This window comes from Stegastes partitus, unplaced genomic scaffold (genome assembly GCF_000690725.1).
Source record: "Stegastes partitus isolate 25-593 unplaced genomic scaffold, Stegastes_partitus-1.0.2 Scaffold46, whole genome shotgun sequence".
Lineage (NCBI taxonomy): Eukaryota > Metazoa > Chordata > Actinopteri > Pomacentridae > Stegastes > Stegastes partitus.
The window spans coordinates 236,620-262,724 of record NW_007577777.1 but is presented as its reverse complement, the minus strand read 5'-3'; the positions used below and the strand labels follow the sequence as shown (position 1 = coordinate 262,724).

The following is a 26,105-nucleotide window of genomic DNA, read 5'->3' as shown; positions in this document are numbered from 1 at the left end:
TATCAACATTATTATGTCAACCCAACCCATCTAAATAAAATAAACATTTGGGAATGTATGATTTTTACAGTTTTCTTACATTTTATTGACCATTTGAAGTCCTTTAGGTGGTGATGGTGCTTTTAGGAACCCAAGATTCCAGAAGAACCATTTAAGAGCCGTTGTTTTTCTGAGAGTATATCAAACTTAGAACATGAAATGGGGCGACTGTGGCTCAGGTGGTAGAGTGGGTTGTCCTCTGATCATAAGGTTAGTGGTTCGATCCCCTGCCCCTCCACAGTCGAAGTGTCCTTGGGCAAGACACTGAACCTGAAGTTGCTCCCAGTGACAGGCAGCACCTTGCATGGCAGCATGAATGTGATCTACTCTCAGATGTACGTCACTTTAGATAAAGGCGTCTGCTAAATGAAATATATTGTCATGAAATAAAGAGAGTCGCTCCCTGTTAGGCTCAAACTACATCTCATGTGAAACGCTCATGGATGCCAAAGTCACGTTAAGACATGAATTTAAGTTATCAAATCTAAAAAAATACAAAAATACAGTGTCTGCAGTATTTCAGTTTTTACCCTCTTGTATTTGTTTCCACTCAGTTGCTCCGGTTTTTCTCATGAATTTCATAAAAGCTGCGCAGAGAACACACTGTCTCCGAACACCAAACATAATTTGGGATTTATGTGAACGAGCACACACGGTGCATTAATCACCATACATATGGGGGCAGGCGAACACTTACTTCTTCCACACGTTGTTGTGCTCCCAGAATTCATAGAGAATGAAGCGTGATTCATTTGCCAGCCGCTGAACTGCGATGCTGCCAAATGCAAAACAAGAGAGAGCACAAGTCATGCAATTGCTAATTAGTGTGCTACATCATGTCCCCAACACAGCCTCCCCGTCTCAACTGTTTTCTGTGCTCCGAATGTGAGCAGGAATAACGGCTCCGTCAAAAACAACTGTGTGGCTTCACCCTCAGATTAGAACTACATACAACAGTGTTTTGTTGGACTCACATTTGGACTTAATTTATTTTTAACTGCATCACCTAGAAAACAGAGCATTCAGAGAAATGATCATGACAAAGCCTGCAAATGTCGCGCTGGCCTTTAGGCCGCTGAATAGTCTGACAGTTGATACGAGAGTGATTCAGTTTGTTCTGCTGAAGATGAGTTTAACCGCAGAGCGACGGTGGAGGCATTTGTAGTCTTTGGCTGGAGAAAATGAAAATGCAAATGTTCTCGTGGTGCTCGAATGCAACGCTAAAGCCAGAGCAAGTCTAGAGTCTTGACAGGAGAGATGAATATTCTTACAGCCACAACGCTGAAGCCCAGTTTCTGATTTTAATGTTTTATGATTAACCTTCGGAACTCCAAAGAGTTTTTGGCTCCGGTTACATTTTCACTCACTGATTTTTCACTGCAATATAACGTCTCGCACTTCAGTGGAAACAGCACGACCAGGCCATCAATCATGTAAAATGCAAAATGTATTTCTTGGCTGTTTGTTTTACATTAATGTTCAAAAATCTGCAATGGATATGTAAAGCATTTTAAAAGGTCCCCACAGGTGTCAACAATACTGTAAATAATGGTGACTCTGTATCGGCTACTGCAGATATTTTACTACTTTCATTTTTAATTTGCTGCCATATTTATCTCCTTCCTACTCTATGATTTTTTGTTGTTGCTGGATCTGTTTAATGCTTGTATATGTTTAAATCGAGCTTGATTTTGATGAAATATTATGATTTTAAGCTTAGATTTGGTTTATTTTACTGATGAAACCTGTGAAGGAAAAATCACTTTCCACTCTTGGAGTTAAGTTTCTAGAGATGAACTTTTCCCTTAAACTCCTCTGATGTAAAAGTAGTATTTGTAGCAGATGTGTACTAATCTGCAAATCTTCTATAGATTCTTAACCTCATGTAGATTTATTGTAGGAGGATAGACGAGCACTTTCTGTACCTCTCAAGGCCAGATTACACCAAGGTGCTGAACCATCTTTGTTTTTCTCTGATCCATAAATCCAGATGTGGCTCCCATCGAAGGATGGTGTAAGGCCACAGGGATGAGAGAAATCCTCAGAATCGATTCTGGCATTGCCTGCCTGAACTGCTGTTCTGTTAGTGTCACTTCTCCTGATCAGTAAACCTCATTTCAACCTAAGTCATCTGAGTGTGTCTCTGTGTGTCGGGTTCCTCATCCTACATCAGCCTCTTCCAGAATTCCACAACAAAACCAAACGTCACATACGATCAGTTTAAGGACTGTTGAAGAGTTGAAAATCTGATATATTTCTTTTTATTTTCACAGTTTAATAAAAGTCATTTTGGTGAGTTAAAAGAAAAAGAAGAGGGCGCCGCAATAGCTCACCTGGTTGAGCTGGTGTCCCATGTGCAGGGCTACAGTCCCAATGTGGAGGTCATGAGTTTGAATCCTGCTCATGACCCTTTCCCACATGTCTTCTCCCCTACTTTCCTGTCTTTCTCTGACTACACTATCCAATAAAGGCACAAAGGCCAAAAAAATTACTTAAGAAGAAAAAACCAACCGTGCCTGTCCACTTGTCAGCTTTTGAGGTTCAAGAGGTTGATTAAATATTGTTCATAATCTCATGGTGATTTCTTAGTGAGATGAGAACCTTTTGTGATTCCTGTTTCTTGTTTCATATTGAGAAGGGCTTTAAACCGCTCCAAGCCACAGAGAGGATCAATTTATTTGATTCCATTTTACTACAAAGGACAATTCACGTACAGTTAAAGAGCAAAACCTGATGATGTAGTGTTTGCACGACTGAACTGTTTTCTACAGACATACAGTCTGAACACACATTCGACAAGCGACCATTTCAATCTGAATTTCATTCATTTTAAATCCATATAGCTTCTCAGCTGCAGCTCGCCGTCTTCATCCGCCGCTCGCTGTGATTATAAGTGTGGACCTTGTTATATTGAAAGCGATGACAGCTCGAGCCTCTGTTCACAGAAATGATATGTTGGATATATTGGCCTTGGGTGTGCAAGGCCTCCTTCATTTTTCTCCAGCCGACTACTCACGGTGGCTGTGACAGCTCAGAATAAAGAAGAAAAAAAAACAATCAGTGGGTCTTGAGTTGAGATTATTTGGTGACACGCAATTTAGCCAAGGTGAAGGATAATATTCTTGTATTCATATCCGAGTATGACTTTGTTGCCTCCACTGCTAAATGATAATTGCTCTTAGTGTGTTGGGATTAAACTATAGATGTTTGCCTTCACACAGTGATCATTACATCAAAGTACAGATGATATGTTTTATACATTGGAAAAGGCATACATTTCCAACATTGTTTAAAGACGTTTCGCTTCCCATAAGACCAGAAGAGCAGGTGTACTATTTTCATACTGTTGATCTTACAAGCCTGTCTGTCAAGTGAAGTCTATTTTGTCAGATGTAGCCCAGCATCAGACACCATCTGTTTACCTTTGGTCCTGATGAGCATCTTTAACCAAAGAAAAAAGAAGAACTCTCAACAGGATCACTAGAGGACACATCTCTCTTCCAGAACAAACAGAAGTGTGCAGATGTGTTTAGTTCTGCTTTTTTTTTTTTTTTTTAGCCTGTTTGTCATTTTTCTCTTTTGTTCTTTCGCTGCTCTTAATAGTTGCAGAAATGTGGACAAAATAGAAGGAGAAGAAGATATAAATAGTAAATCTGTGACTAAAAAAAAAGTGAACAAAGAGAATGTGAACTGACTGTAGACATCCAGTCTGGGCGCAGGCACACTCCATGTACTGTCTGAGAGCCAAACGAAACTCCTCCAGCTCCTCCTCCAGCACCGAGAGCTGCCTCTGGACTATGAGGATGTGCTGTGGAGACAAAACGCACATATGAGGGAGCACGAAGTCAGAAGGTCACAATGTGCTTCTGGTATGTAGAGAGTCGGCTGGAGTTGGTGGGGTGTTTAGAAATCTCCTGGCAGGGTTCCACATGAGCTCCTTTCACATAGACTCTTCAAGGCAGGACTGTTGTGACCTTATTCCGCCTCCTTGTTGAATGCAGGAGGCCGCTGCTGTTGCACCTTTAAGGTACAGACAGAACCAAGTTGATGTCCGTTTTAAAAGCTAGACTGGCCATGTATTACATATAGAAATACAAATTCAATCCTTAATATTAAAAAGAACATTTCCAATATCCACAATGATAGTGTTTGGACCTGTGATTGTCATATCTGATGTCTATTTCGCCATTTTTCAGGGCAAATGATGTGACTTTTACTGTTCATGTATAAGGGTTTCTCAGATGTCTTACAATTCAGTTGCACAATCCTTGATGTACATCATGGATATTAAATTAAAAATGAATTATGACGCATATTATTCTTACGTTCACATATCTGTAGTTTAATTCTGACAACCTTAAAATATAATGTAATGTTTATGTTTTTTTTCACTTGAATTTAAAATATCTACAATGTCCTATTCAGACGTCTTAAATCAAGTTTATCTTGATAACGTAAACCTGAATTTTGCAAAGTCAAAATGTAATTAATAAAAAATTCAATCTTTAATTTGAGTTTCGACTACATGAACTGACACGGCAGATTTCTGTACATGTGCCAGAAACTACGGCAAGCGAGAGGCGCCGGTTTGCTTTTTAAACATGAACATAACTGCGACACCCAAATTCAACAGAAAACCACATATGAACCGTGTCAAAAGTTTGGACTGGTCATGATGGTGTTTCAGATATGTGCAACTATCATTTTGACTAGTCAATACTGTATTACAGATATTTCTGACTTGTTTTGTCTCGTCACCTTGTAGATATCTGGAATATAAATTCATACTAGTCACAGTGGAAGTACAAACCTTCAGAAAACCCACTTTTCCATCAAGAAAATATCAATCAAACTTAAGTTCTCTCTATTTTTGTCATGTCATTTCTACTGAGTCAAATCCACTCAGCTTCAGTTTGATTGATATTATCTCACGCAAACAACAAAAAATAAGTTTTCTGAAAATCTACAAAAATGGAGTTATCTGTTTTTGCAAATGACCTCTTCAGTGATTCAAAATGATATCCGTAATTTTATTTCTGAATTGTTAAACTCAGCTATTGGATGTTAAAACAGCTTGTCGTAGGAACAGGCCACATTAAACACAAACGCTGCTGGGTTGCATGTCACAGGTCTGATTACAGATCAGCAGTGTGCTGTCTGATTGCACACTCTGTAGCTGTTTGTTTGGTTCAGTCTGAATGAGAAGATATGCAGGTTATTTTTAGCAGTGTCATTTTTAAAAATAACTTCAGGCTCAGTGTGTTGAACAAAAAGCCTAAGGTGAGCGATTATAGATATTTCACTGTTTCTATATCCTCTTGTCTCGGCATCAGCTTGTGAAGGAATTTGCAGAGAGAAACTTCAAAGTAAATCTTGCTGTCCTAGACTTGAGCAAGAAAATGTTCCTGTTCAAAGGTGTGAACAGCAGGAAAAAAAATCTGCAATAATCATCACTGTTGACAGGCTGCTAATCATCTCCTGGCTGATGAGGAATTGTTGACAGGCAGGAGCATGATGGGAACAGGAAGCGAATGTCCTGCCTGTTGGCTACAAGGTGCACTGTGTGTTAATGAGTCGGCAGGAAATGAGCGTAAGTCAATATAATGTCCTCTGAAGCGACGAAAACACGATTCTGTGCATGTTTGTGTGTTTCTCACAGTCACACCAACATTCATCAGTCTAGTGTTGTGGGTCATTACTGGTTTGCTCGGCAGCCCATTTGCTCCCAGTGACACGCCGCATTAAACCAATTGCATACTGACTATTCACACACACAGACGTCTGTGTCAAATTATTGATGAGGCGTGACAGTGATGTCTAATATTTATATGTATGGTTTCATTTGTGCTGCTGTGTTATGATGCTACTCATGTACAGGCTGTGACACCAATAACTCCTGAGATGAAATGCAATCTATAATTAATGCTTTCATATGGAAAATATGTAAACCTACAACCAGCTGCAGGTAGATTGGTTCACAAAAATAAATATTAGCAACCATTTCATTTTGATTACAGATTAGTTGTTCAAGTCACTCATTGCAGCAACACTCTGTGGTTCCTGCTTCACCAGTGTGAGCTTGTGTTGCTGATTTCAGTTTTATTTTCCATCCTGGGAACTTCATCTTTTCAGAATGGTGGTGGGACATGACAGCATAAGTCATTATCTTGGGATCTGGGAAACTGTGACGGCCATTTTTCTGACATTTTATAAACCAAACAATTAGCTGAAGCAATGACAATAATCTGACTGTTTAACTCCTGGTTTTATATGGGGGCATAATTGTAGCTAAACTACTGATATTGCTTGGCCCATAGGTGCCCGGTCGTTGCCTGCGGTCCTCAACCAAGGCTCTGCTCACTGTCCCGCAGTCGAGGCTGAGGACCAAAGGTGACCGGGCCTGAGTCTCCCTGACGAGATCAGATCTGCAAGCACTTTATCCTCCTTTAAAACTCTTTTAAAAACACATGTTTACAGATGTGCTTTTACAGGAGTTGTTTTATGAGTGGACTTTTACTCCGTTTGATGGCAGTATCAAGGGCAGTACATTTTATCTTCTAACTGTTTTATTCCTTCCTTTATTGTCTTTTAATTGTCTTCTTTTACTGGGTTTTATTTTTCTTATATATTTTTATATTGTTTTATTGTCTTTCATGCTTTATGTGCTTCATCTTCACCATTTTTTATTTATTTATTTATGTATTTTTTGCTTTTTACCTCTTTTAATGTTGTTTAATGTTGTTTTCCTTACACTTCTCTTTGAATCTGTACAGCACTTTGTAACTCTATTTTGAAAAGTGCTATATAATTAAAGTTTATTATTATTATTATTATTGTTTGTCCATGCGTATGAGTTGTCTGTCTGTATCTCAATCCGTTCGTCCGAAGTGAGATTTGTCAGTGTGTACAAGAAGTTGTCAATGCGAACCGGAATCTGCAAAAGTTGTCTCACAATTTGTCTGTAAAAAGGTTTTCAAATGTGTAAAAAATCTGCTCATCTGTATTAAAATTCGGACATGTAATAAGAGTTAATGCGTACAAAGAGTTGTCAATGCGTACAGAGGTATTTGTAGTTGAAAAGTCTACGTATTCGATGGGGCAGAGCTAAACAGTCCACTGCATGGCCACTGATAGACATAAATGAGTATAATGCTAACTTATAGCAAGCTCAAACTGTCCAAACAACTCATAAAACATTCACAATTTCCAAAACACAGACAACTTTGTCCATGTGTGCTGATAATTTGTCAAACTGCAGCACGTTTCCTCTTGGCTACCTGTTGTCATACATTCGTGGTTATTTTAATGATTAGATTTAGTTCTATATGTACTTATGGGAAGCACCCATGCAAACAATTATGTCACTGACTGTGAAAAATCCTTTTAATAACTGCGCCTCAACCTCATGCAGCCTCCATGTCTGCTCCTTTATGGGAGCTCCGTCACTGAATACTGAGCCCTACGCAGTAAAGATGGAAGGAGGGAGAGGAGGAAAACGCTTCTGGCATCTTTAAACCCTGCTGTTGCTATGACAACGGACTGCTTATTATCGGCGTGGCCTCCCTGTCCGTGCGAGAGCAGAGTGACACAAAGTGGTCACTGCAGCACAACAAGCGAGTCGTAGATAAAAGTCAGTCAACGCACCGATTTGCTCTCCAAGACCTCTTCTTCAACAGGCTCCAGACGGACCTCCTGCGGAGCAACAAGAAACAGAAAATGACGGGCGGACTTTAATAGCGACACATTTTCAACTGCACATCATCCACAGTTTCTATACAAGTTGAGCAAACTGATTGGCCACTGGCAGCACATACAAACTGTAAACACAACACAGATATATTATAATATTGTAAAACCAAAACAAAGCAATGAGCTGAAAGACTCTGAACAGGGGATGATTCTTAATGAGTCCCTATGTGCAACTATCTTCACACAGAGCGCCTATGAGAACTATTCACCCCCCTTGGAAGTTTCACCTTTAACTGCTTTTCAACATTGAGTTATGGTCAGTTAAATTTGTACAATAAAGAAGCTTTCATGTCAAAGTGAAAACAGACTTCAGCATTGATCCTATGTGGATGAATCTCAATTAAACTTTGCCCATCTGGACACTGCAGTTCTACCTTTTAACAAAACTGCTCAAGCTCTGTCGGTGGTCGTGAGTGAACAGCTCTTTTTAGGTCCAGCCACAAATTCTCAATCGGATTGAAACAAGTTTGACATAGCCAGGCTTTCTTTGTCTAAGCCGGCTCTACAAAAACGAAAGCCCCATCCAGAGATTACGTGTATCACAAAGGTGGTTATCAACTTTCTTTGTCAACTTAGACTTTCTGCAAGTTCACATAAAAAGGAGGTGTTGTGCTCTTCTTCTGCACAAAATGAAACAACCGTGTGCAGCTGCTTAAGTCGACAGGTTGTTTTCATGAAGAACAATGAGGAATATACAAAAAATATGCTGGTAAAAAGTGCTGCTACTGTAAGTAATGCAAGACATTAATGCTGGTAGAAAACTGTTTTTTTTACCGATGCAGCCACTTATTTCCAACTGACAGCTGCACGATAAAGTTGAACTTCAAACTTAATATATATAAGCGTGATCTTGTATTGAAGTGCATTTAGGTCTGACACTGTCCCATAATGCAGGAAATCACTTTAGATTTTTGCCAAATCAAAACAAAATTAATGTTATTGATTTAATGTAATCTGTAATAAATACCAATAGAATAATCCATTTTCTAATATGTGTTCTATCAGCTACAATACCAGCAGAGTAAACGGACATGACAGAAAATCAGAAGCAAACATAAGAACATATTTATGTGATTTCTACATCGCCAACGAAATACATGTTGGGTTCCCATGGCAACGTGATATTTTCAGTGTGTGATACTGTAACTACACGGCTTCATTCAGTGATATTAGCAACACATAACTCAGCATGTTTGCACATAAAACACATTCCCTCAGCTGAGAATCTGTATCGCTCATAAATAATAGTCAGTAAACAATTTGGTTTAAGGGAGACGCTCTTTCCTGCCATCTGAACATAACCTGCTCCCGACCAGGTTAGCTCAACAGCATCAGTTACCATGGAGATCTAGCTCCACAGCATCAGTTACCATGGAGATCTAGCTCCTCAGCATCAGTTACCATGGAGATCTAGCTCCACAGCATCAGTTACCATGGAGATCTAGCCAGGTAAAAAGACAGCCACCTTCATGACACTGAAAACTCTGGCTTTAAGCTCATCAAACCTCACTAACCCACTTTTTAAAACCATTTCTGTGCAGCCTTGTCTGTATGTTTTGTTATTGTCTTGCTGGGAAACATCTTTCTAGAAATCCGTCTTCACTTGGACATGAAGGCAGACAGCAGCTGTGTGAGTTTGGATGCAGCGGATATTTCTGAACATATGTGCATGTGTTTGTACGTGGGCGGGTGTCGTTGAGCTGAGTTAATTTGTTGATACTGTCGTGAATCCACTGGCCATAATTTGAGGTTAATTTGACACAATAATATATAGAGACCAGATGGCCGGTGTGGTGAGCGGAGACAGGAAGGGACGAAAATAGGGGAAGCTGGAGAGAAAATAATAATAAGAAGGCGGGCAGGAGAAGGGAGAATGGAAAGGTTGAAAAAAAGGTCAAGTAACCTTTTGTTCTAGGCGGTCGATAAGCTTCTGGAGTCTGTTGACCTGGATCATCCACTGGCTGTCTTCGTCATAAACACCTGGAGGAGCGAGAGAGGCAGAGAGGAGAACGGATTTCAGACGGAAAGAGTCGACAGCAAAGGCGAAGGGATAAAAGGTGCTGCATACATCGACGGTATTTTAAACATCCATCGATCGGTTGAACTAAATGCTGTAATAAAAAGTGGCGGTGGTGCCGGGAGACATTTTCAACATTTCCTTTCATGTCGTGCAACACACAACCGTGCTAATCAATAGAAAAGCTTTGAGCCATGTAATCAAGGTTTATAGCGGCTCTGCGGTTTGTCTCATGGATCTCCTGGCAACCACAGCTGGTGGTGCCCCAACGGAGATCGAGTGGAAGACTGACTGTGTGCAAACAATGGTTAAATGCATACCAGGCTGGAAATAGAGATTTATGGGGTGTGACTAAAAACAAATCATCAGGATCCTAACCAGCAATAAAGGAATTTGTCTTTGTATGAAAAAAAACAGTGACACTTAATTCTAAGCAAGTTTTAGGTAGCATTTCACACAAAGTTAAGTATAAAAGATTTGTTTTTAAAAGAACATACTAAAAAATGTTTTAAGGATAAGCTACTCAAAGGTAGAAGTAAAGAAAGGCAAATTACAAGTGGTAGAAAAACAGCTCCAGGGACAGTATTTGCAACTTTTCTGTCTCTGTAACCCTGATTTCTTGGTGGGTGACGTTCTCAACGCTCTCTGGGCTGCAGCTGAAAAGTGGGCAAGAAAAATCTTCTTTCATTAACATGGCAGGACAGTATGCACTTCAGCTTAACCTCCACTCCCCACAATGGCAGGTGGGAACCAAAATTACTCTCAGAGAAGGGGGCTGTAAAATAACTCAAAGTGTAATGTGGGCAATAATTAAGGCTACATCTCTCTCAAAGGTGCAAGTCTTTTATTATGCGCTGTTAGCCCAAAAACATTTACGTAATTGTTTTTTGTACACTGGCCACAGTACTGTGTACTGTCAGAATTTGCAGTATATACAGTCATTCATAAAAGTTTACATACACTTGTAAAGACCATGCACATCATTATAGTCTTGAGTTTCCAATGACTCCTATAACTCTGAATCATTTAAACACATGCAGCGTTGTCACAAAAAACAATCCTGCAAATGTGTTAATTCATAGATTTACTAGAGGAAATAATATACATACAGCAACTTAAATGATCAGTTTTAGTGATGTAGAAAGCTGTGTTAATCAAAGTTTCTTATTGGCATAGCCTCTTAACTTCTTGTGAGTGATTGTAATTGACTACAGCTGCAGACCCATTTTTATTAGGGCCCATTTGATCCATTCATTAGACTCAGTCACAAACACTATAAGTCTGAAGAGCTCAGCAAAGATCTGAAAAAGCAAATCATTGTCTTGAACAAGTCAAAAAAGTCATTTGGAGCCATTTCAAAGCAGCTACGGATCCCAAAATCATCCATGTAAACTGATGTTTGTGTGTGTACAGTGCATGGTACAGTTGCGTCACTGCCACGATCAAAAACAAAACACAAGGTATGTCCTGCTGCTGGTCAGGATGGTCAAGAGTCAACCAAGGATTATCAAAAAGCAGGTCTGCAATAAATTAGAAGCTGCCGGAACACTGGTGTCTGTGTCCACAGTCAAATGTGTTTTACATCATCATGGGCTCAGAGGCTGCTGTGCCAGAAGGCTGCCGTCCCCAGAAGCGACATCTTAAGGCTCGACTTAAGTTTGTAGCTGATCACATGAACAAAGAGAAGGCCTTCTGGAGGAATTTTCTGTGATCATATAACACAAAAAGTAAGCTATTTGATCACAATGACCATAAATATGTTTGGAGGAGAGAAGATGAGGCCCTTAAGCCCAAGAACACCAAACATACAAACAAACAAGCATGGTGGTGGCTGCATTATGTTCTGGAGCTGTTTTGGCACCAATGGAACTGGTGCTTCACACAAAGTAAACTGAAGAAGGAGGATTACTTCCACATTCTTTAGGAAAACCTCCAATCATCATCCAGATGATAGGGTCTTGGATGCAGTTAGGTGTTCCATCAAGACAATGACACACAGCAAGCATGGTAAAGAAATGGCTAGATTAGGTTCTGGGCTGCTGAAGAAATAAGTCTGTGTCAGAAAGTCAACAAATTTAATTAAACTGTACCAATTCTGTCAAGAGGAGGGTCAAAGATACAATTAGAAGCCTTTCAGAAGCTTGTTGATGGCCACCAAAAGTGGGCAGTTGAGGGTGAAAATGGACGTTTGACCAAATATTATCATTTCTGTATGTATATTTTTGACCCAGCAGATTTTTCTATATTTCCAGAAGGCTTTTAATAAATCTGTAAAAGAACCAAAATATATTTTTTGCGACAAAGACACATGGGTTTCAATGATTCCATCATAGAAAATTCTGAGTTATAGGAGTCATTGGGAACTCAACACTGCTATGATACGTGTGGTCTTTATAAGTGTATGTAAACTTTTGTTGATGGCTGTAGTGAATAATGTATAGTATCTATATAATACCGAACAGGGACACAGCTGGTGAGACAACATCAACTCAGCCTCCACCTGAGCACCGGAAAAGTGCCAGAGCATGCAGTGACTTTGAGACCTATACATAGAAATACATGTGGACACGATCTGCCTCCTCCTCCAGCTCCGTCTCTCTTTTTCTGTCTCACACCTACACGACCTTCGCTCTCCTCCTGTGCTCTGCTCACTGGCCTGTGGAGACACATTCACTCCGGTCCAGCAGCTTTTTTGCTGCTGGCATCAGCAGCACAACATCTCTCAAGGTTGGAAGCAAACTTAATGCAACACAACAGCGCACGGTGCTGGTGAGGTATTCAAACTCAGCGTTAGACGGCAGAACCTATAAACCCACCTGAGTTGACGAGACTGAGGAGAGGGTTGTTGGGAGAGAGGCTGCTGTTCCTCTGAAGCCTCCGATTAGAGCGACGGCCCGACCACTGGATGGACAAACCCTCCGGCTTCAGAGGGCCCTGTCTGGAGACAAAAAAAGGCCAAAAATGATTCTGACGTCATGATATTTGGCATATTTCCCTTTAATTAAAAGAATAAATAAATTATTACACTAAAGGATATGTTACTTGAGTTTGGAAACCCTCTGGGCCAATCCATCTCTAATAATCCATTTTTTTTTTAGAACAGTTTCTGCTTAACCATCTTTGATTTGCCTGACATTTTTATAGCAGAGAATATGGATATTTATAAAGATATGTGTGAAATTTTAAATGAATGCCTTCTGATTCAATAAAAAGGCAAATAAAAGCCTGACACTTTCCTCATGTCATAGATCCAAAATACTGGACAAGTAGAGGCAATTGTCTTAAATCACAGGTGAGCTGAAGTATGGGGGGAAAAAATGACGCTACCATGAAAAGAAAAATATATAGAATACTTTTTATTATGAAATACTTCATCACAAAAAATGAAAATGCAATTTTTACTCATTTTAATGACTGACTAAGTAGGCTGCATGTTGTATCACAAAACATACATATTTATAGACAGTCTGTTATCATTGTTGCTGTTGTTAATAATAGTAGTAGTAGTACAGACAGAGTTCTTGAGTTTCTAAATGGTTTTCCAAACACACCTATGAAAATGTGTTTAGTTTTTAAATGAGCACATTTTCAGGCCTCACTTGGTGGAGATAATCTTTGGTTTAGAGAAGACTTGTCTTGTAGTTTTGTGTCATTTTTTGGGGGGGGAATGATCACTACATTCTCTTACTTTGTGTTCTACTGGGAATAAACGACCTGGTTAAGATTTTACCCTTGAGCATCTCTGTGAATGTATATACTAATTTTAAGAGATGCTTAAGGTTAAGATTTTACCCTTAAGCAGGTCTTTCAATATACATTCACATATATACATATAATAGATAAGGTAAGAGTTCACGCCGCGTTAAAAACATGCTGAAAGTGCAATTTTACATGAAAAAAATCGTAGAAAATGTTTGCTATATCATTATAGAATTTCACAGATACCATTTTTAATATACACGGTTTATGTTAAAAAATAAATCCAAACAAATCGGAGCTGGTTGAGCAGAAGGGCCCCGATGGTTTGAGATGGAGTAACCCCTCTGTAACACTGGTACTAATTTACCTTTAATCCTACACACTAACCAACAGATGGATGAGAGGTTGCTCAGAAATTTAACACTTCAGAGTTGTTGCAGTTAAAATGTTGCATGCTTTGACCAAACCTCCTGTTGTTCATTTAGCTAATGAAGACGACTGGAGTCCACAGTCAGTCTCCAGCACGGCTGAGCAAGCTGAGAATAAATTTAGCAAACCTGAAATTATCTGGACTTTGTGTTATATCTGTGTGTGGCGTCGGGCTGACAGTGATGCTAATCCCAGTGACAAGGTACATGCACCCACAGGGTGACATCACCTAAGATTTATCTTACTGCTGTCAAGTTGTCCGGTCCCATACTTTGAGGAGTCCTCAGGGTGTCTGCGAGAAAGTGTGCATGTGTGTGAACACGCACATTTTTTATGTGTGAGTATATGTGTGAGGACTACTTTTTGGAAAACAAAGGCGGTGTGAAAAAGGCTTTCTTCCAGTCTTTTTAGAATTTTCGGACTTCACACCGTTATTTTTTGTTCAGTTCCAGGTCAGTTACCATCCACACGAATTGCCAGATATTAACAGCTTTCACACTAAAAAAAACAACAACTCTCTTTTGCTTGGTTTTTATTTAGCTGTGGCTCCAAATAACAGTCTATAAGTGACTATTTAAAGGAACAGTGTGTGAAATAGCCTAATTAGTATTTTGGCTGAAAGTTAGACAACAGCACACATACCACACAATAAAGGACACGCTAAATGTGAAGCCTCAGCCAACTGAGACATACTGGAAAACCACTAGCCTGGTTTGATCCAAAGATAGTCCACCCTTCAGCCTCTCTAAAGCTCAAAACTTAACAAGGAAGTTTTTTTTTTTTCCAATATGTCCAAAAAAGAATAAAATCAATCACAACACTTGAGTAGTTCTGATCTTTTCATCAAAGTCTTTGGAAACTGTCCAATAAATGTATTTCCCAAAATGCAACAAGTCCATGAATACACTTATTTACAGTCACGTGGAAGCAAACGAGCAACATTTGATTCTCTTTGGAACAGCGTCTATAGATATATGCAGACAAATGTCGTGTAAAATTCCAGTCGCATGAAAAAAAGTGATCGATTTCCTACACCTTCCAGTCCATGCAGTTAAAATATAGTTTCCAGATTAGGTGCAAATAATCGGGATCTCTTTAGGGAGCGAAAAGTGGAATTTGCCTCATTTAAAACTCTAATTGCTATTAAAGTGTTTGGTGTCATCGTGGCAAGATCTACAGAGCTCCTCAGACAAAAAAAGAGTTTATGGATGCCTCTGATTCTGACAAAAGATCTATAAAGCTCTCTAAAAGGTTTGAAATAAATCATTCCACTGCAAGAAAAAAAGTCCTCCAGTGGGGCAGATTTGGCAAATGAAGCCAAAGAGCAGACTGTCTGATGCAAAAAGAAGCCTCCAACGACACGTGAAGACATTTAAAATGCACAGTACTTGCGTGAAAACTATCAGATATCTTTCAACTAAAGAAAGATTGCACAGAAGCTGCAAGCTGATGTAAGAGACTGCTGGACAATTATGCAGAACGCCTACAAGAAGTTATTTCCGGTAAAAGGGGGAATAAGAATATCACATCTATTGATATTTTTGTTCCTTAAATGACTGAAAAAAAGCCGTTTGGATACCACCTTAATCTGTAGGCAATGTTTCAAAGGGGATCAAACGTTCCTTCAAATATTTTAAAAGAACATCTTTCATGGCTTTTTTAAAATCCTAACTCGACATCTCATTCAAAGTGAGATCATCACAATTTGAATGTGAAGACGTGCAATCTTTTTTCTACAAGCAGCCAGCTTCTTCAGAACGATCTTCTTTTGTTAAGAAGAGTGTGCCAGTGGTATATGACACCACTTACAGGAGATTGTATTTTAAATGCTCCCTTCCAGCCGTGGGAGAAGCGCAGTGTAATTAACTCACAAGCTGCACTCTAATATGTCTATACCCTTGATGCATGGAGGAGGAACTCGTTGGTGGATCCCTCTCAACCACAACTTTAATTGCTAAAACCGTCTGAGATAACTAATAGAGCAAAGCCCAGCAGCCTTCCAATCCTCGTGTTCCTCCCACAGCTTTTATGTCAGCTGAGAGGGAGGACAAGGAGAATAGGAGGTGAAGAGAAAGAGGGAATAAGAGAGTGTTGTCTGCGTATTCTTTCCAGATTAGTTTGAAAGCCATCGCAGTTCCTTGAGAAATAATGACTGAGCCATTATCACAGATCGACAATCCTTTGGACAACCTAATGAAAATGACAATGCAAATCAATGATGCAGCAAAGAAAAAGACAAACATATTGATTGTTACGTCTGAGGCCATGCATTGTGCAACTAATAACCAAAAAGTTGCAGTGAGAAAACTAACATTGCTTTTAAAATGAGCAGCACAACTTCAGAGTACAAAGCTGAAGTCAAACCATGCCTCCATGAATACGGGCTCCCGTTTGTTCACAGCCTCCTCAAGTGTATAAGACTGACCACAAAAACCTATTTAAAGCCACCAGAGAAACAAGCAGATCTCCAGATGTTTGGACGAACAGAGTGATTGCATTTCGGTGCAACGGGGGAGTTTCTCAAGTGAGAAAGATGTCGGAGGAGAAGAAGCTGCTCAGGGAACGAGGGACGGTCACACTTTGAAATAACATGAGGAGGAATAGAGAGAGTGAAAAACACTTAGAGGAGGTGAGGAAAAGGAAGGGAAGGAGAGTTTGCAAAGGTCTCTTTGACTTAAATGTTCAACCATCCAAATTCAATCATCTTTCTGCCGCTGACTGTGAATAAGACTGTGAAATGTTACTGATGATAAAAGCTACATGATCCAATCCAATAAAAATCCTACAGGGATCCTTAGAAACAGAACTAATGCAAAAACCAAGTAGCTACTACAGGAATTAAAAATAATGCGGAACGTGGAAGTGTCCAAAACTTGAGTTCCTCAAATGACCACTAGAGGCTGCCTCCAACAGAGAGTCAATCCCCATAAACCCCAGTGTTAAAATGCCCAACTTTACAGCAGAAGTAAACATGTTTGCAGCCTGGTACAAAACATTGTTTTGGTTTTTATAGCACATCCCCCTGTTCATGACAAACTGTACGGGGTTTATTGTTTATATTACACACTTGTTTTAATTGTAATGAGGCTGAAAAGATGCATAACTAAGGATGCGGTGACAGGTGGGTGCTTTCACAGGAAAGTTCATAACCAGAGTCATTCATTCACGCTCAGCCTCTTGCTAACTTTTGGATTACACAGGAGTTCCATCCATCCATTATCTATACACCGCTTAATCCTCACTAGGGTCGCGGGGAGCTGAAGTCTATCCCAGCCGACTTAGGGTGAAGGCAGGGGACACCCTGGACAGGTCACCAGTCTATCACAGGGCTACACTTAGAGACAGACAACCAAGCACACTCACATTCACACCTACGGACAATTTAGAATCACCAATTAACCTCAACATGTTTTTGGACTGTGTGGGAGGAAGCTGGAGAACCCGGAGAGAACCCACGCTGCACGGGGAGAACATGCAAAGATCCCGGTGGCCCCAACAGGACGCGAACCGGTGACCTTCTTGCTGCGAGGCAACAGTGCTAACCAACTACGCCACCTTGCAGCCCTACACAGGAGTTAATACGTGTTAAACACGGCCAAGACGGTGACGGTCGGAGCACCACATTGAGCCAGAACCACTGCTCTGAAAATCTGTGGGTGACGTCAAAGAGAACTCGTCCAGCTTAATATAGAGTCAGTGGCAAAAAACCCCCCCAAAAAACGTCAAACCAAAATAATGATTACTACTGGAAGCTGTACAATTATTGAAATTATTTGTCATGGTTTTGTCAGCTGTGGACATATTGCAGACAAACATGATGTGATATTAAGACCACAGTGAGTCTGAAATCTACTCAATCGTATGAACAAAGAGGACTGAAATTCATTATGTTTCACCCAGATGTATACATGAAGAGGCACTGATTGCCGTAATGTTTGAAAGATGGAAAAAGAAACCAAAAGAGAAAATCTAAGGTCTTGCCTACTTTCCTACCTCTGCATGTCTGGCCAGCTTTTGTGTAAAATGGATGAACCTGTCAGTTTGTTGGTTTTGTAAAGATACAAGGTCAGTCTGCTTTGAACAGATTGCTTTCTTGCACTTTTGTCTGAAACCAAAAAAATTCCCGAGCTGATTGCTAAGTCCTACTGCCCTGAGTTGCCTTTACATTTGGATATTCTTTTTAAAAATATTTCTGACTTTTTCACTTTCTTTAATCTGCAAATTAAGAATGTGAATAAAAACAGGTGGATGAGAATGTGATATATAGAAGCATGGTTACCTTCTGTGTGTGTGTGTGTGTGTGTGTGTGTGTGTGTGTGTAGTGGTTGATTGGTCTGTATTCAGAAATCAGTCCTGCCCCTGGTCCTGGTGGGCTCAGTTCATTAGTGATGATGACTCACCAGAACAAAACGTGCACAAGATTTCATATTGTGTGCATGTGTGTGTGTGTGTGTGTGTGTGTGTCCAGGTATTGTCTATTGGTTTAATACCTGTCTGTGTTCAATGACGGAGCAGCAATTTACCTCCATCACTGATTTAATGACCCATTCGCAGTTTTACTGTTACGGCAGTGTGCGCTTAGACTTGAGAGGAACACACACACACACACACACACACACACACACACACACACACACACACACCCACACACACAGAGGGCTATAAGAACACAAGCTTCAGGTTGAACCACCAGCGCTCCCTTCTTCCCCCACACTCGGTACATTTATAAAGACTCTAATAATAAAACCATAATGACATTAGCGCCATAGTCTAATTGCAAACTTGGCACAGTTTCACAAACAGGGCTGGCAGTAGTAAGAAAAAGCATCACCACTCATTTTGCTAGTGACTATTCTCAGTTTACAGCAGAGTAAATTTTTTTCTTTTGAACTTTTTGTTTGCTGCAGCAGCTCTCTATCGCTGCTGTGGGAGCACTGAGAGTGAACCGAGCTGTTAGGTTGTGGATCATAAAATCAAACTAGTGGTTGAAGATCATCTGTGTGTACACCAATCAGCCAAAACATTAAAACCAGTGACATCTCTACAGTCTTTTCATTAACACACTTTAAGATGATCAGAAAAGCACAATTTTATTTGTAATTTACAACCAGGCAGCATCGTTACTGAGCTCGTTACAAAAATACATTCGCTTCAGATACTTCAGTTAAAGAAACCAGTTTAGTTTACTAACGTCGCCACAATCTTGAGCTTAATTTTACACAATTAAAGACTTTCGACTATAAACTGATGCAGAAAAGGCTCAAATTCATAATTTAATGTTTATAAAAATTCACCGAAATGCAAGAAATTAATGTTTTGATGCTCATATTTCTTAAGACAGTGGCTTAATGTTTGTATTAAATCAGCTGCTACAGCTAGAATCCACTCAGAACACAGACCTTCATCGTTCAGTTTTAAAGAAAGTCAAGCTTAAATGTTCTGACTTTGTTTAGGCTCCACATTGACAGCAAGTTTTACGAAATTCATCCGGTTGGTTTTTCTGGATCTTTTTGTTAACGAGCAGCTTTAAACGTGAACATGATTTAAAACAGAACCTAGTTCAGATTAATGTCAGTGTTTGCTTCCCTGAGGTGTCTGGTGAGGTGAATAACACTGATCATCTTGTTTGAATGTAATCGTCTGCTGAGGAGAAACCTTCTGCTCCTCATGTGGATGTTAGTTTGACACATTAAACATTTTTTGCAGACCAAGCACACCTCCTTCCACAACACAGGACAGTGTGTGTTGCCAAATTGCAAAAAAACTGCTCGAGGAACATGACTAAGAGCCCAAGGCACTGACTCAGCCTCCAAACTCCATCAGATTGAGCATCTGCTTAATGCACCAGACAGACCCACAGAGCCCTCACGCCAAAGGATCTGCAGACCCATGGGTACCTCTAATGTTGTTGCTGATCTGTGTGTGTCAGCTTACACAAAACACCTCACTTTGATCTCTGTTCCCAAACTTTGAAGATCCTCTTTCTTACACTCAGTTGTCTTATCCCACCCACTGCGCTTCATTACTTTCAAGTCTTAATAAGCCTTCTTTAATTTGCTCCACTTCGCCTACATGTCCCCAAAGTAAGAGGCTTTACATATTAATCAGATAAACAATGAATCATAGATATCTGGTGGATTACAGCGAACAGACAGGTGTTCTTAACAAACCTGTGTTGGCATCACCAATGAAAGCACCCTTCAAGCCTAAAATGTGGGATGTAAATGAATGCGTGCGGTTTGGACAAAATTGTCTGACTGGCTGTGAGAACTGTAATTATGGGTGCTATTGTACAAAATGCATTTCGTTCAGGCTTTAAAGACTAATTGTGTGTGTGTGTGTGTGGAAGGGCCAGAGAGATTTTTTTTTCTTACTTCTCTTGGCGAGTCTGCTCAGCTGTGGTTTCCATGGCGCACTCAAGCGAGCTTTGGAGTGAATGAAGCTGATTGGTCGTCTCCTTCAGCAGGAAGCGGGTCACAAACTGCTCCAGGTGGGTGGACTCCTGATAATCCTGCCAATCAAGGCAAGGAGGAGGACAAGTTAGAGTGGGAAGAACGATGAAGGAGAGCCGAACACGAGGAGAGCTGCGACACATTTCAGATGCCAACAGAGTCGCTCGCCGTCCGGCCCTCTGCTGCTAATTAAAATATGCCAACATTCATTTAGAGGAGATTACGCAATGCTGGTGCTGGAAAAGAGAAGAGAAGGACAGGAAGAGGAAGAAGATGTCAAACGTTTGGTCTTCACATTCTGCTCAGATCCTCCCTCTTAACTGTGTTTGATCAGTCAGGCCTGTCTAGTGTCAGCAATCTGTCAAATGACTTGTTTGAACTGAGGAGGACGTCATGGGCCGTACAAGTTAGTTGGTGGAGGGTGGAGAGCCTTAAGTAAATATAAGTTAATGACAAACAGTGAGGGAATGAAAGTTTCTATGAAGGAAAAACTGAAGACTAACGGACACACTGTTTACTAATTGGAGATCTGTGTCAAATTTTTCTAAATACATCATACAGCTACTAAATGAAAAGGAAGTATTTGTGAAATTACTTTTTGACAACATGGGAAAATCTAAAGAAATCAGCCAAGATATCAGGAAGAGAACTGTGAACCTCCACAAGTCTGGTTCATCCTTGGGTACAATTTCCGGATACCTGAAGGTTTCGTGTTCATCTGTTCAAACAATTATACACAATGATAAAGCTGATCAGAGAGAGTCATTATCCACAGTGAAACCAGTCCTGTGCCGACATGGGCTGAAAGAAGACATTACTCCAAAAGCAGCATAACAAAGCCAGATTACAGTTTGCAAATGCAAACAGGGACCTTAATGTTTGGGGACATGTCCTGTGGTCTGATGAAACTAAACTTAAACTGTTTGACCACAATGACCATCGTTGCATTTGGAGGAAAAAGGGGGAAGCTTGCCAGCCTGAGAACACCATCCCAACTGTGAAGCACGGGGGTGGCAGCATCATGTTGTGGGAGTGTTTTGCTGCAGGAGGGACTGGTGCACTTCACAATATAGATGGAATCATGAGGAAAGACCAGTATGTGGAAATATTGAAGCAACATCTCAAGACATCAGCCAGGAAGTTAAAGCTTGGGTGCAAATGGGTCTTCAGATGGACACTGACCCTAAACATACCACTAGATTAGTTAGAAAGTGGCTTCAGGACAACAAAGTCAATGTGTTGGAGTGGCCATCACAAAGGTCTGATCTCAATCCTGGAGAAGATTTGTGGGCAGAGCTGGAAAGGCATCCAACAAACCTGGCTCAGTTCCACCAGTTCTGTCAGGAGGAATGGGCCAGAGTTCATCAAACTATTGTGAGAAGCTTGTGGAAGGAAACCCAAAACATTTGACCCAAGTCAAACAGTTTAAAGGTAACGCTACCAAATACTAAGGAAAAGTATGTAAACTGAAGAAAGCAATTAAAAAAATCTAAAAAAAAAAAATCTTTCTTATCATTTTGGCATTTAATAGAAATAGGAAGAAAAAAAAAATAGAAATAATGTTGGTAACCCTAACTGATCTCAAACAGGAAAAGTTTAATCTGATTTAATGTCAGTGAGAAAAAAAGGTATGTAACCTGTATGTAATTCAACTGTATGTAAACAGATTTCTTTTAAATAGTGGAGCTTCTTGCAGCAGAAGGAACCAGGACAGTAAATGCCATAAATCAGGTGATAACTGTATGTAAATTTCTGACACAATACAGAAGCACCAAGTAGTGCAGCTTAGAAGAATGAATCGTTGCACCTTTTGGCTTTTTTGTCTGTGCAAAAAAAACAAAAAAAAAACAACAATAACTGTACCAATCATCCCCCCTTTCTTGACTCTTGATGATGCATCTTAATCTGATTGCAGCACCAGGAGTCTGCACAGTCTGTGGGAGTTGACCTGTTTACATGTTCATTAGTTAAAAATAACCTGAACTACAAGAGTCATCAGCACCTTGTCCATCATTTAGTGAGTCAGGGACACATTTGTTTTTGCCAGCGTGTGTTTACGGAAAAAGAAAAAAGAAAACCAAACTCTATGACATTTTGGAGGGATGTCATTTGCTCTGCCTGAAACAGAGCAGGAGGCCAAATGCTGTTTTGGATCTAATCAAAGGGGAGTGAAGGATGCTTGGCACAGCAGAGTTTGCTGTTTGCACACTGCACCTGCTCCCACAGTCCTGAGCACCGTGACTGTTTGTACATTCGACTGGCAATGAGGGGTTTGGAGGCAACGCTAATGCAGGCTAGATTAGAGGATGACTAATGCATGAATGTGTGAGTGAAAAAAAGAATGAGAGAGGAGCAGAAAGTAAACACGTTTCAGCGTTACTTGCCGTTACAAAAGCACAATGGTGGCGTGATTTTTAAAAGCTGGAATTGTTTATCAGAAGATCAGGAAGCACGCGCTAATTACAGTATATTGAGCGGGTGTCCTCCTGTGAGCGACGTGAACTCTGAGCAGCTCCTCCAGAATACAGAGCAAATCATTCAACTTGCTCCCATCAGCCCTTTTAATAAAATATCTGACAAAACTTTGAACAGTGGCTCTGACAACTATTTAACGACAAAGACAAAACCTGTTCGCCGCGCTGCATTTGGAAAAGTCTCGTCAGTCACATGTATTGTTTGATCCTCTGACATTCGCTCGGAAACGCACACACATGTAGACTTTCACCTGCATGCACATTCCCTCAGTGTGAGTGAGTCACGACAAAACTGGTAAAGGTCAGTCTCCTGCGATCTGAGCATAGATTGCCTCCTGTGATTCGTACCTCTGTGTGTGTCTGTCTCACCAATATGCAGCCATTTTCAACAGTTTAACGTCTGCATGATTTTTTTCCTTTTCCCTGATCCCTTGATCTTTTCTTGTTAGTTGTACAAAAGGTCAAATGAGTGCTTAGTCGGAGGTACGGCCTTGTAGTTTCCTACACGTTTCTGCTTCGGCCTCTGACCCAGCAGCGCTGCCTAAATCCCTCCATTTAAGGCTGGACTGAAAGTTGGCAATTCTAAACCTGCCCTGCAATCATTCCTCACTCCGCTTCTGTCAAACAGCTTTAGTTTGATTGTAAATCACTTCAAAGCTGATTGAAATGTAAAATGCTTCATAGCTGACCTCCTTCAGTGACTTATGTTAACTAGAGAACCAGGACTATTCAGAATCCAACTCATATTTAGTAGCCATCCATCCATTATCTATACACCGCTTAATCCTCACTAGGGTCATGGGGGGCTGGAGTCTATCCCAGCCGATTTAGGGTGAAGGCAGGGGACACCCTGGACAGGTCACCAGTCTATCACAGGGCCACACTTACAGACAGACAACCAAGCACACTCACACCTACGGGTAATTTAGAATCACCAATTAACCTTTTGGACCTTGTGGGAGGAACCCAGAGAGAACCCACTGCACGGGGAGAACATGCAAACTCCACACAGAAGGATTCCGGTGCCCCCACCGGGACGCGAACCGGCAACCTTCTTGCTGTGAGGCAACATTGCTAACCAACTGCGCCACCTTGCAGCCCATATTCAGTAGCAACTTGCTAAATTAATTTGTGTTTTAGCGATTTGTAAATCCCTGCTCAGTTATCCCAGTTATTACAAGTAGTCTATTTGAACTGACCTCCATCTGTGAACAGTAATCCAAACACTATTTTATTTCATTGTCACAAATTGAAACCCTTTGGTTGCCTCAGACAGGAATATCTGCAAAAAGAAATGAACCCCCGAGTATCTTGATCAGACATGTATACGCAGTAGATGACCTCCTCTGTTCTCCTCAACTATAACTGTCCTTTTTAAAACTGTGGATTAAAGCAAAAATACACTTTTAAATGAAATGAAATGGTCTGAATTTAATCAAGCAGTTCATGTTTTCTCATTTTCTCAAGAAAAACATTTTTGAAAATAACAGAAAATATTTCCCCCCGTTCTCTCTGTGAAGCAGAACTACTTTATATCAGCATTGCGGGATTATAATAACATTAAATTGTGAGTATTGATTTAATCGAATTCCTCTTGGGCTAAATGCACATTTTTTGTAGGCTTGTTTTTTTTCTTTCTTGGAAGTCAAAAATGTACCGTAAATTCCAGACTATAAGCCGCTACTTCTTCCACACGCTTTGAACACTGCGGCTTAAACAATGATGCGGCTAATTTATGGATTTTTACGATTTTTACGAATTTGCCTCGACACCACAGTGACATTGAGAGCGACAACAAAAGAGAGACTGAGAAAGTGTGTGACCAAGTAATTCTGAGGCTGTTCAATTCCGACACTGAAGAAGACGGGTTTAGTGGCTTTACTGCAGGAGGAAGATGAAGATAGCGATCAATGACTTTTCCTGGTAGGTTGCTGTATTTTTTATTTTCCTAACACCCGTGTTACAGACACTGTTTGAAAAAAAGCATTTACGTATTTGTGTACGTTACTGGTACGTATTTAGTTAAAAGTTTAAGAAAATCTTTCTGTGTAAACATCTCATGTTACAACGTGAACACCTGCAGCTTGTAGACAAGTGCAGCCTGTATATGTACAAAACTTTTCTTTTTAAAGATAGTGGGTGTGGCTTATATTCAGGTGTACTCAATAGTCTGGAATTTACGGTATAAACTTTATCTTAGATTGTGGAGTCATAGCAGCTGACTGCAGCGTGGACAGAGCAGGTTCATTTCCTCAGTCACATTATCTGCTTCACTCACAGTAAAAGCTGTATCTGTAGCTGTGTCTGTATCTAAAAGATACATGGATGGATATTTCAGAGCTATGGTCTGTGCCATAGATGTGAACTTGTACAAACCTCAGTCAGATAAAGGATCAGTGAGTCGGGCACACGAGGTTAACATATCTTGTCCTGCACTGCTTGGGAAGGGAGAAGTGGGATGGCAGGTTAACAAGGAGGAAACATTATGGTCATTTTGCCAACAAGGAGGATGGCATCCCCCCATATCCCCTCCTCGTATCGCCTACAACGTAAATGTATGTGATTCTAATTTGAATACACAGGCTTGATCCAGCTCCCCCGCAAATGTGCACATATAAATTAGTGCACACTTTTCATCTTCCAATGCAAAAAAGAAAAGAAAAAAAAAACACCTTGCAAATGTGCACACATGCACCCAGCCCCCTCACATGCATGCACAGCCAGAGACCACCCACTCAGACACATATACAGTTCAACAGAGATGACTGAGCTTTAGTCTGTGACTAATGCAGCATCTGTTCTCGTCTTCGCTCAGCCTGTACGTGATAACAGTCAGAGGAATACAGTGTGTCATACAATTCTGCATATTTTGTGCTGTGACTTATTTTTAGGGTCCACAAAAACCTTTAATGTCGTCACATAGACGGAAAATCTGTGAATTCAAAAAGGCGCATGGGAAGAAACAGTAGTGTACTACTGCCTCTCTCCTTTACAGCCCAGTGCAGTAACTTAATTTGGGAGTTATTGGCAATTCTGTCCAATTTGTGCAGAGTAATTTGTTTTCATTTGAGCTCAGATATCCATTTTAAATGTCCGCTCACTGATGGAATCGGAGTCTTGTTTTTCCTTTGAGAAATGATTAAACGCTTTTAGAAAGTCCGGTTCAAGGTGAATAATCCTTAAGATACACATCCAGTCCAGATTGCTTCTGCCGTTTCTCATTTTTCTCAACCATTCTCTGGGAGA

The 26,105-nt window shown here is 40.4% G+C and overlaps 1 protein-coding gene across 1 annotated transcript in view; it reads right to left on the bottom strand.

The window, feature by feature from the left end:
• necab1 (N-terminal EF-hand calcium binding protein 1) overlaps window positions 1–26,105 on the bottom strand; it is a 49,544-nt gene that overhangs the window by 2,112 nt on the left and 21,327 nt on the right. The window contains exons 6-11 of the mRNA XM_008306452.1: window positions 20,308–20,444; window positions 12,622–12,743; window positions 9,692–9,768; window positions 7,684–7,731; window positions 3,735–3,847; window positions 737–814 (exon numbers count right to left, since the gene is read on the bottom strand). Coding sequence (XP_008304674.1) covers window positions 737–814; window positions 3,735–3,847; window positions 7,684–7,731; window positions 9,692–9,768; window positions 12,622–12,743; window positions 20,308–20,444 — 575 coding nt within the window. The remainder of the gene's footprint in view (window positions 1–736; window positions 815–3,734; window positions 3,848–7,683; window positions 7,732–9,691; window positions 9,769–12,621; window positions 12,744–20,307; window positions 20,445–26,105) is intronic.